This window comes from Ptychodera flava, chromosome 4 (assembly GCF_041260155.1).
Source record: "Ptychodera flava strain L36383 chromosome 4, AS_Pfla_20210202, whole genome shotgun sequence".
Lineage (NCBI taxonomy): Eukaryota > Metazoa > Hemichordata > Enteropneusta > Ptychoderidae > Ptychodera > Ptychodera flava.
In genome coordinates, this window is record NC_091931.1 from 41,962,489 (window position 1) to 41,974,590 (window position 12,102).

The 12,102-nt window shown below is 38.5% G+C and overlaps 1 protein-coding gene across 3 annotated transcripts in view; it reads right to left on the reverse strand.

The window, feature by feature from the left end:
* LOC139131812 (sushi domain-containing protein 2-like) overlaps positions 1 to 11,819 on the reverse strand; it is a 28,168-nt gene extending 16,349 nt beyond the window's left edge. For 2 of the 3 annotated variants that reach the window (XM_070698093.1, XM_070698091.1), the window contains exons 1-7: positions 11,588 to 11,819; positions 10,906 to 11,165; positions 7,811 to 8,024; positions 7,160 to 7,255; positions 6,450 to 6,577; positions 1,699 to 1,998; positions 400 to 537 (exon numbers count right to left, since the gene is read on the reverse strand). In XM_070698093.1, the coding sequence (XP_070554194.1) occupies positions 400 to 537; positions 1,699 to 1,998; positions 6,450 to 6,577; positions 7,160 to 7,255; positions 7,811 to 8,024; positions 10,906 to 11,165; positions 11,588 to 11,660 (1,209 nt within the window). In that variant the 5' untranslated portion in view covers positions 11,661 to 11,819. The remainder of the gene's footprint in view (positions 1 to 399; positions 538 to 1,698; positions 1,999 to 6,449; positions 6,578 to 7,159; positions 7,256 to 7,810; positions 8,025 to 10,905; positions 11,166 to 11,587) is intronic. The other variant, XM_070698092.1, reaches the window with a different exon arrangement.
* Positions 11,820 to 12,102: the final 283 nt, after the last annotated feature.

The following is a 12,102-nucleotide window of genomic DNA, read 5'->3' on the forward strand; positions in this document are numbered from 1 at the left end:
CAAATATTTTGTGATATCCTTATTGAGATAGTTCGAGTTTCGAAAATGATAGACTTAAACTTTGGCTAAAACGTTTCTCGAGCAAAATTTCAAACTTTTTCTTTCAAAATCAAAAATAAAAATCGGTGGTCACCGTGCTAAAGAATCAAGTTACCCGATTTTTGCTGATATTTGAAATTCAAAATGGCCGCTAAACCTGTGGGAAAATGAAATTCCCGATTTTAACAAAACTAAGCTGGAATATTAATTTGAGAGTCCAAGCATCTGTCCCCGAGGCGCAGTCCACCTTCAATTGAACCTTTCCTTTGTTTAAACGTTTTCTCTTGTCTATGATTTATAGGACCCTCATTAGGTTTTGAATTGAAGTACGTTCTTGTATCGCTAGGAAAAGCACTTTACCTGAGCCGGAGTTCCTCCCAATCCAGTGTCTTGGTCGCCACGACTCGCTGTGCCAGTCGTCCATGTCACGTTGTCATAGTTATATATCGCAAAAGAGTGTCTACCATTGGTCACTAAAATGCATTGAAGAGTGTTTCTCTGCACAATTTAATTAAATAGAGCATACGGGTTAAAAATTTGGTTGATAGGAATTAGGCAGCGATTACCGTTAAACAAACTGGAACTACTGTTATTCAGCCATGGGTTAAATATATGGCGCTGCTGTCCTCTCTATACGGTATCTTTAAATAGCACACCTTCTCACATCACGTCATCGCCCGCAAAAGTTCTACCCGAAAGGAATAAAGACAGGGTACGTTTTCAAACATACAAATTCTTAATACTGTCATTATTCCTGAAGATTGATTGTAATTCTAAAATTGACAGCTTAAAGGGACATTAGCTGTAGCTTTTGACTAATTTTTTCACTACTCTGTTTCAATGTATCAACTACAGAATTTTACTATAATCCGATCATCATGACCAATGCCCGGTGTCCTGCTTGCCTACACGTCCTGTATATGTGAAATGACCATTGTTATTGTTGATAAATATATTCTAGTCCGGACCTGAAAACAAAATTTAAACAATAACAATGCAGATTATACTCATAAGCTTATAGGGTATATTTATGAGCTACATATTAGGAATTTCTCCATGGTTCAGGGATTCAAACCAGAAACTGCAGATGATACACAGAACAAACAAAATTTTAAAAATGGCCAAGGTTACAGCTAATGGATCTTTAACCAGGGACGGTATCCAGTACCCTACTTTGAAAGGCAGTTGCCTCATGCATTACCATTACGCTGTATGTAGGCTGCCGAGAACAATGATAAAGCTGGCAGATAGATGAAACTGAAAAATATTTCTACAGCAGTGTTAAACGTACTTCATATGTTAAAGGTTGAGTAAATGCTGATATAGTACTCGAATATTAGACTTTTGTAGAATGCTTAAGCCTTTTTGCAACGGAACTTTTTTTTCGACTGAACATCATCTTAACGGACTGTTGCATTACTGCTCGTTTCGCTGTAACCTGTGCTTGTACAGTTAATATTGTCTTTATCCCATGACAAAGCCAAAAGCCCGTCAGATTGCGTACACGGTCTTTATAATTCACCCTGACTCATCTAACTGCTTCAATTAGTCAACAACATTAAAAATATCGTAACATTAAAAATATCGTGAACAGCATGGTTAGAGTTACTGTAACACTAAGAGTGTAAGCTTAGACAGCGGACTGGGTAAATATCTCACTTTTTGCTTTCCTACATTAGATGCACCGAAAAAAGCGACATCGTCCCAAGTAGCTATCAGCATCCAGGTGGCTTGAAAACTTTTATGCCGGGCAAACACTCTGCAAACTTCCTGCGTTGCTCTGTCCAGCAGTACATCATCCGGGTTCGAGATTTCCCTGAAGTAAACCTCACCGCCGTTTCTTGTATTTATATCTGCCCAGAAGGGCGCCACAATACGCCGATCTCTGTCCAATGGGAATGGGTCGGGAGTGAATTGAGAAACGGTGCCGAGGAAAGATACCACTCCATTGGTGTTCACCTATTGTGTGTAGAAGGCGTGTGAAAGAAGAATAATTGCTTAACTGATTAAAAAGACAACAACAACAACAACAACAACAACAACAACAACAACAACATCATATATCATCATCATCATCATCATCATCATCACCACGACCACCACCATCATCATCATCATCATCAAGAATTATATATAATAATCATAATGCTAATAATAGGTCCGATTTTCTTGAAATTTAATAATGATGATAATGATGATAATGATGATAATAATAATATAATGATATAATGATGATAATATAATAATAATAAAATAATAATAATAATAATAACAAGGCAGTATTGCTGAAGGCAATGAGTACTTGGGCCGTGATAGAGTAATTTTGAGGACAATATATACTACTATTCAATATGGTCTTGAATTTCCTCCTGTCAATTAGGCATTTGATTAACTGGTTATTAAACGAAGCAATGGCATGACAACGGCAAAATATGTCTAGCAACTTTTGTGGAGTTTGAGGCAGGGGTTCTTTATTTATAGTGAAATTGCTTAAACTCCTTAAATATTCAAATTACAGCAAATTTCTTTTGTTCTCGATGGTAGATGTCTAATATTTAGATGGGCATATTTAGATTTCTACCCTATAGTTATCCCTATATACCAAAAATCGGACATCCAGCTCTATTGGCTTGCTCAGAATTAGATATGCGCATAATTAATGAGGTACAATATGTGGTGTCATAAGGTGTCCCATCATACCAAATATGAAGGGTGTAGCACTTGTGGTTACTGAGTTGTGGACAAATATATCTTTTGAGGTCAAGGTCATTGAGGTCACGTGACATTTTGTCAAAATAATTGTATTGCTAAGTTATTCCTATATACCAAAAATCAGACCTCTAGCTCTATTGGCTCGCTCGCTTGAAAACAATCTCATAAACCTGGCCATATGGGCAACTGTGTATGGGCAGCTGGATGCTTGACTTCCCGGAGAAGGCGAGCTGTCACGTTCAAGCTCAGGATTATTTGTCGATCAAATTTCAGTAAATTTACCTTACCTAGATGAAATTTTGTCTATAGGCTGAAATTTCGCCGAATTTTGACGAAATTGCATCGATTTTCAGGTTCATATCCGACATTTTTGAGTTTTGAGTGCAGACAGAAATAAGTTTTGAGGCAACATGGCTGCGACCCCATGTTGACCCCGGTATCTGCTAAAGTGCGGGTTGCGGGCTACGGGCTGCGGGTTTTTAGAATTATGGCTAGATTTCTAATATATGTAATATGGCATTTAGTATATAAGAAATAAAACTTTAGAATGTGTCTATTATAAATAATGATGATCAGGTCTATCGTACAGTATCCCTTTTCCTGCGAAGTCCATATTTCACCATCAGGTCAAGATGGTTAAAATTAATGAAACACTACTATATGGTGTATTTTAACGTAATACTGTATATTTGAAGGCTGTTGAAAACATCAATGCTGTAAACTTGATTTTTTGGACTAAAGATGCTATAACTGACCAAACCAAATGGGTGAAAATACGTCATGTTTCTGAAAAAATCAAAATCTGCTAAACTAAAAGCGGCGATTCCGAGGACCAATTTATTTATTCCGAGCTGCCTGGCCATTACAAATAATTAGGGATCTGAATCACTTTTCTTTCTTGCCATGGATGTGAGTGAGAAATATACGTAATACCAGACTGACAAAAAAAAAAATCGCGCCTCGGAAATGTCGCCACTTATCGCGGAATGAAAATTGTTACATTTCTAGTATCAGGCCATAGGAAGTAAATTCTTTGTAATGCATCCATTCACAATTCGGTTCCAGGGCAACTCATACAGAAAATTAAACAATGCCTAGTTAAATGCAATGCATAAGGAAAGATTTGACTTAAAAAAGCGTAGAAGTGATGTGTATTGTAAATGCCGTGTATTTTTCATGAAATCTTTAAAAGAAAAAGACGTACAACAAAGGACTTAGTTTACTTTGCCGTTTCGGTTCAAGCGAGGTCGCGACCTCAGAGAACGACATTCTGCTAACATTTTACGCGAGAATTTCAGTGGGAAAAACACGCCGGTGCGTTGCCTTATTTTCAGGAATCGATCTAATAGGAATATTTTTGGATGAGTTTGTGTTCTGCAGCTCTCAATAATTTATCTCCTAATATCATGAACGTATGACTTGCACCTGCAGTATGATAGTCGCTCCATGCCGGTATGCCCCCTTCAAGCATTTGATCCAGCGTGACTTTGAAAAGTTTCCTAGGACTATAATCGTGTTCACCACAATAAAATTATTTGAAACGGCGTTGAAAACGATTTTGAAAATTGTGCTTTTATCGGCGGTTGAACTAATCTGAAGTGTGAGAAGGGCGAAAATGATATCAAAAAACACACATTTTTTCATGCCCGCAACCCGCAACCCGCAAAATAGCGCATCCGGTTGACCCCTAGCCCTGCGTACGATGCTATGTGCTACAGCTAACACACAGCATCGTACGCAGGGCTAGCGAGAGAGTTGCCGACATCGACGGTTATTTACGAGAAGTGAATAAAGACTGTCATTTTTGGAAGCGATCGAGTAGCTGAGGTAGGCTGGGATACGACTTGGGCCAAGAACGCTGAATTTCGGCAGTAATTTGGCTTTTTACGTGAAGTCCCAAAATGGATTTGAAGTCACCGACCCTACGTACGGGTCTTTGCAGGGCTGTGGTGAGCGGGGCGATTAGCTGTAGCGGAACACACAGCATCGTACGCAGGGCTAGTTGACCCCAAGTGAAAATGTGTTCGCGATCAAATCTTCCTATATTTTTTTCAGAATTTTCGACAAAATCATTGCTTCTTAAATCTTTTGTAAAATATAAAATACTAAAATAAAAATGCGATGTGCCATGTCTCCAGATTTCTAAAACATCGTTCGTTGACCGTTCGATGGAATAGGCCTACTCATTTCGCAAACTTGTGACGCAGTTGAAATTCAATACTGACCGCCAAATAATCTTATGAGACGAGATCATTCTAGACATCCTCCAAATTATCCAACCATTCGCGTTAGAGTTCAGCTCGCTTAGAGTATCATAACATTCTTCGGCCTTCGTTTAGATCGACCCTAATCTCTCCCATTTAGGAAATAAATACACAAGCTACCTCGACAAAACTTCGTGCACCATCCAGGACCAAACGCACTACAAATCTGTCTTGACGTCATCATCTCCTTACATGGTAATCGGCATACCGTATTTTTTAGCAAGGAGACACAGAATACGTCGGAGTATTCAGTTTCAAAACGTATTACATTGTGTGATGTTGTCAAAAAGGTAATGTTACTGCAGTGGTATAAATTACAAAACACAAAGTTCAAATCAGTTTATTTTGGACTGGCTTTACCCAACATTTCATATTGTTTCTTATGCCAGATTTGACCACGTACTTACTGGCGACCCCTTTACATGCAAATTTTGTGTCAAATGGTGTGTTCTCCTGGAAAAACAAACGTACGATTTCTATATGAAGGAGGCGAAAATTTGCCCTCAAAACTCGAAACCACCCCTTTATGGGGTTGTACCTAGCTATTTTGAACGAGCTTCTCGATCGATCTGCAGCTCTTTTCGAAATGATGGTCTGGTTTTCTCAGCTCAAGGATAAGTGTTCTCCATCGCTGTGGGCATTACTATTCTCAACTGGGGGTACAGTTTCCAGTCGTAATGTTTTTCATTGTGTCCGGGATATAAAACCTTTCCTTTTCAAACTTTCAGTTTGATTAACACTAGTCCACATCTTGTCAGTGATTAAACATGTTTCAAGTTTAAATGTTAAATTCTGGTCTCGAGCCCTCCTGTTCGACCAAACTGAAATTACCCCTCCCACTTTGGCTCGTCCAGTGGGTGTAGCAAGGGTCGTGCCATCGCTTAGGAAACGGAGGGTGCATTAATTGTTGCATTTCGATGCACATTTTGATTATATTCAGAAGATTTTGTGGCAAAAACTCAGATAGAGAAGCATTTATATTCACATCTCACTTATTCATGACTGGCTGAGAGCAGCACTTCCATTAAGTTAGCATCATTACGCCATTTATTATGCCAAGAAAGATGAAGCCAAGACATTTTGCCCTCCCTGGTCTCAGCCAGAAATGGTTATACCTTACAGGTTTTTTCCCACGGAATGAAAACAAATGTACTTGGGCTGAGGCCCAAGTACAATAATAATATACTATCATAATAATAGATTATCTTCACATTCATTGTCATCATCATCATCATCATCATCATCACAGCCGTCATCACCGTTGTCGTAGTCGTAATTGAGTCTTTTATGAGAACTGAAAAGGGGCTGCAAGGCTTTCGCCATGGACTGGAAGCAGTGCGACGAACGAGAGGCTGTCAAACAGTTTAAATTTGTGTAGGCGAAGCGTGTGATGAATGGGGGATTGTTTGAAGTTATTAAAATGTAAGAATTTACCCAGAGAGAGTCATGGTTCTGATCGAAGAACGGAAATGGTATTGAAATGAATATTTCCTCTGAGCTGTCGTCATCATTTTGCTCGTTTCTGGAATCACCGACTTCTTGACCATATGGAAACATCAAATCTGTAGGGCAAGTACACAGAAACCAAGTATGTACATTTTGTTCTCTTTTCACCTCGTTCTCAAATAACTTCCTCTCGAATAGCAATGATGTAATAATATGACAATGAAGAATATATATATATATATATAATATATATAATATATATATATATATATATATATATATATATATATATATATATAATAAGAGAGAGAGAGAGAGAGAGAGAGAGAGAGAGAGAGAGAGAGAGAGAGAGAGAGAGAGAGAGAGTATGAGTATGTTGCCAATTGTTATTGCCTCAAATTGGCTCAGGCCACCCTGAACGTTTTTCGACCACCTATCTGAGCGAGAATAAAGTAACGAGCTAGAGTAAGTTTCCGGTTTGTATCCGTCACCAGAGCGAACTATAAAAGAATTGGTTGATTTCATTGTTATGTCGTCCATCGCTCATATCTTATAAATTGCAAGGTGGGATGACCAGCTTGTTTCATATGGAAAAGTTGCGATTTGTAGTTTGATTTTCACAAGTCTGCCACGAGAATGGGTCACAATTAAGCAATAGGGGAAATCAAATAAGCGAACTCAATAACTCATTTGCTTACCATCAATGCAAGGATCATACGTCGAGACCGAGTCGCCAATAGCAACAGCGTATGACATCATCAGACTGCAGTCATCCCGAATCCTGGACTTTACTCCTGCAATGAAAAACGTCAACCTGGCAAGATTACTTACTGTAAATCGCAATCATCAATAAACACTTGAAGAAGGCACTGCCTTTCTTCGAGTGTGATTTCGGCTCGACAGCTCAATGGCGTTATTTGAATTTAATTAGCCTAAAAATGAATCTCAACAATTTCAATGAATGCTTCAATCAGTTATAACAAGCCACTTTAAAGAGAAAACGCAACTTTTGAATCCGTCGATAGAAATTAAACCAACAAGAACGTTGTTTCATAGATCGCCCAGAGCATGATAAACAGTCTATGATGTTTATTATCATGAACCAATACTGATCTATGAAAAATAACCCCCCAAATGATCATCACAGTTTCAAACACATGGCAGCTACAACCTTATTGTATTATGATAATTCACTAGCTGCATGATCTACGGAAACAATGTACTAAGGTAGTCTTAGGGCAAATCATCTTCCATTTTACAACGATAACAGTCAAGTCTGTTAAAAAGTTATACCAGAACTTGCATGCTGCCTTTGGATAAATTGTATCAGAAGAGAATAATAAACTTACTCGTATCTGGTGCCTTGACAAACACTGGATCATGCGTATACGTCACACATTTCTGTACCCAGTTCTTATCTACGTCATTGACTTCATCCCAAAACTCATCTGTCGCGTAGTTTGTGAAATGTGAGTCAACAAATGCAGTCTTCATTTCCTCAGGATAGGAAGTGAATTCATCAACAAGAGTCATTGTTTCTTCGATGTAATAAGGTAAGTCTGCCTGAGGTATTTAATTAAATAAGCAAATAAGCTTCAGTGAATAAGTCAAGCCGGGACACTAGCATTTTCTTATGTATATTTCATATGTTTATGAACACAAAAACTATAAAGGGACGAAGTCGCTCTTTTTCTACCTTTAACTGCAAAAGTGTCAAAAGTTACCCCTTTGCCGAATGCAAACAGGTGATTTCGTTTATGACGTCTGGGTACAATGGATTTCTTCCTATTCCAACTTCCTGTGACATATAAACATTGCCATGATGTAAGGGAAAGCTGCCATCCTTATTTTTATAATGACGTCATTACAAAAACTTGAATGAGGTCCAACAAACCTTACTAGTGTATGTTCAGCCATGCATGATTAGAGTTTACACTTGAATGTTTGAACTTGATTTTTTTGTATAGATCATAAAATGTTTCACCGAATTTTTTTCTGGCAGCAAGTACAGCTATTTTTTTTATGCAATGTTGACCCGTATTGCAGCATGTTTCAAGAAGTAAACCAAAACACACTATGTTTCATATGAAAACAGTTTCATGGAAAATGGGTTTGAGGAACATATGAAACACTGGGCTGAGGAGTTAACTTGTCAGTGGAACTACCTGGCATAAGTTACCCTCAGCTTATCGCTCTGTCAATTGAAGAGATTTTGACGCAATGGTGACGCTTTGTTCCGCGACTATTCTTTTCACTTTTATGTAGTGTGCACTCTTTAATTTATAATAAGTAAGACCTCCACAAACGACATTTATTGCTTCTGAAATAGGACAAAAACACCCAGACCTATTCTCGAAAGCAATCAGCAGACAGGGAAATTTTATTCTTTTGCTTAGCGGACATCCAGGGAAAATCCCAGGTAGGAGACAAGGAGAGTGATTCGTGGGGAGGACAAAGTAGCGTAGCAAAAAGAGCTTGATGGAGAAAAATTGTCACATGATGGTAGGAGTATCATGCAGAGAGTTTTGTCCAAAGGAAATTGAGAACTTAACTGAGAGTAAGAGGAAAGTTTAAAATAGGCGGGCGGGTGCGAACAACCTTTATTGTCATCTTCAAATTTTAAGTTGTATTCAAAATACTGTAGAAAAACATATTTACACGTAAATCTTCTCTGGTGACAATTCCCTGAAATCACAGGGTTCGAAATTATTTTTTCTATGTGGTAGTACAAATGGACAACCTTTTCCGAAAATTAGAGATCCAAAGAAAACATCTGATAGCACAATTTTACCCCGTCGAATGATTTATTTTAAATCTGATGATTTACTGTTGCTGACATGTGACAACTTGCAAACAAATGACTAATATCATGATACTCTAACATCATCTGTCATCTAGTTTAACTGTCATGATGAACTGAACCAAGCGACACGTTGACAGTGCATGGACGCACTTTTAAGCTGAAATGTTTGTATAAAACTATACCACAAAGTTCTTAATTATTTTTACTTAGGCTAGTGAAACAGAATGAAACAAACAAAAACGAGACGAAATGGCATGCTGTACTCAATATCCTCTCCTTTTCGTCACATTCAGTAGACCGGCCCCTGTCGCATAGCTTTGTTCATCAACTTATAAGTGAAATATAATGTATTCATCCATGAGGAAAGATACCACTGTAATTGCATAACATAGGGTTGAAGGAAAACTTTAATCCCTGCTACGCAGCTGTATCCTCAACCATATGGTGATGCGCCCTCAACGGGCTTTCTAGCAAGCGAGACTCACCGAGCTTGGCTCAACTACTGAGGGCGCTAGTATGGTCGAAGGCGTAGCCGGCGAGGGGCTGTGAGAGAGTCAAGGAGAGCCTGTAATGTAGGCATGGCTCTCAAAGTTAATAATTGTCAAACCAGGATACAAAAAGACAATTATACAATGCATTGGTATCTATGAGACGACTACACAAACAAGTTGTAATATGATACAGAACTTATAAGATGCAATGCTGGCCAATGATCTATGCAAACGGTATCACACAAGCTTAAGATTACGACGATTTGTCGGGGTCGGCGCTCAAAGAGGAAATATATACTTTAATTGGGAGCATTACAATCTTTCAACTTTTGCCACAAGGACGACCAGAAATTCCAAAGCTAAACAGCAACTTCCATCCATTAGTCAATTTACATCTTTCCACTTTTTTCTTCTGCAGATCTAGAGAAATATTGTACGCACTAAGAGTCCCCATCGCCACAATGTTCTTCTTGAGGAAACAGCGATAAGCGTCGCCTCAAATATTGATTTTAGTCGAGCACAGTGGAGTGGAAATACAAAGATTTGTTTGGCCAGACTAGAATCCTTAGTAATACGCAGAGATTAGACAGGACGTAGTCACCTCCCTGTTGAGTACGTTCAGATTTTAAATACAATCAAAAGCGGGAACAAGGAAAACGCATCACCCACTTTCGTGGCGTATGTCAACTTGGAGAAAGAACACTTGTCAATGTTCATGCGTAAATAAGTCATTTTAGTTGCCCTAACACTAAATGTAGCACAAGGGAACTATTGTTAGCACAGCGGCAAACATTCAACGGAGTCCTACGCCGGGAATGGGCACAGAATCATGGTACAAAGAGGAATAAAGAGCAAAGGAGGAACTTCCCCTAACATTTTCCACACCTGGCGTAGTTTTGCATCCAGAAAGATACAAATAAAGTATTGTGGCGTCAACAAGTGTTCTGACGAGTGCTAATATACGGTGTCTACCATGTGCACATCCGTGACACACTTACATGTCATATAAAAGTTATTTACTCGGTCATTTCCTTCATTTCTCAATGCTGGTTGTTTAAAAAAAATTATGAGTTTAAAAACTTTGGTACATAGCATATTTTGACACCGAGCTTACGTCGGATAACAGGCTGTTAGAAACAAAGATACTTACTTCGAATAAATCGTCCATCTGGGTGTCGGTTAACGATGTACGATTTCTTGAAACATTGTCATAGTTGACGCCAGGCAGAGCTGCTTTAAAAATAGTTTCCGCTTCAGTCCTGCCGAATCGAAATCGCAAACCAATCACGTACTCATAGCTATTTTCCCTCGGGTCAGCAATGACGCGTTCCACCCAATATCGCCTCGGTTCTCGAGAGGATATGTAATTCTTGATGTAATTAAATTGGTCTTCTGGTAGACCTGCAAAATCTAGAAAATGTCTGTGTCAGTGTGATTTATTGTTAGACGTGTCGATCAGACATCTCATTTGGACAAGAATTACGTATAACGTGAGGAAAACCTAGATGCAAAGAGGAGAAGATGGGGAATTATGCGATATTGTGAGGACAGTTGGCGCACTATTCGTAAAATGTAGAACGATCTTACCAAGAATACAACCGTAGAAGACCTGCCAATCCGATTTCAATTCAATTTCAACAAATAGCTTCAGGTACTCTATCAGGTATACATGACTGGAAATTATTTAGAACCGGGAATACGACTAAGTTATGAGGCGATGGAGAAGCTTTAGAAAGGAGATTGTTTAAACTTTTAAACTTTTACGAAAACAAGATATAGGCGCTATCACGGAAGTAAAGCTACATGGTATCGTCACAAATCAACAATCTTACCTGCATACGACCTTGATGAGAAGCTTAACGCGGAACAAGTCACAAGCATGATGCAAAGTTTCAATAACTCCATGTTATTTCTGTAAAGTGAACAAGAAAACTCGCAGCCAAAAACAAAGGTAACTTTCCGGACTAAAGTAGCGGTCTTTTCCAAAAAAAGAGATTCATATTAATTCACTGGCGCAATAGCTCGAGAGACAGCACAGATTCCATCAAGTCTACATTCTTTGCGTATGTTTGTTTGTTATATGTCACATAAACGATTACGTAATAACATCGCTTGGAGTTTGGACGGTCGAGATAACACAAATCTCAAACGCACGAACAAACAAATTATGCTCAGTGATGGTGGACGATGAATAAGTATTTGGCTAGGTGGCTTGAAATATCCAAAGTAAGATGAGGATCCAGGTTCAGTCATAGAATTTTCTCTTTTCTTAACAGAGCATTTTAAAATAAAAAGTCGATTAAATACATGTTGAAAACAGCTACAACGCTAATGTCGATCTATTGTT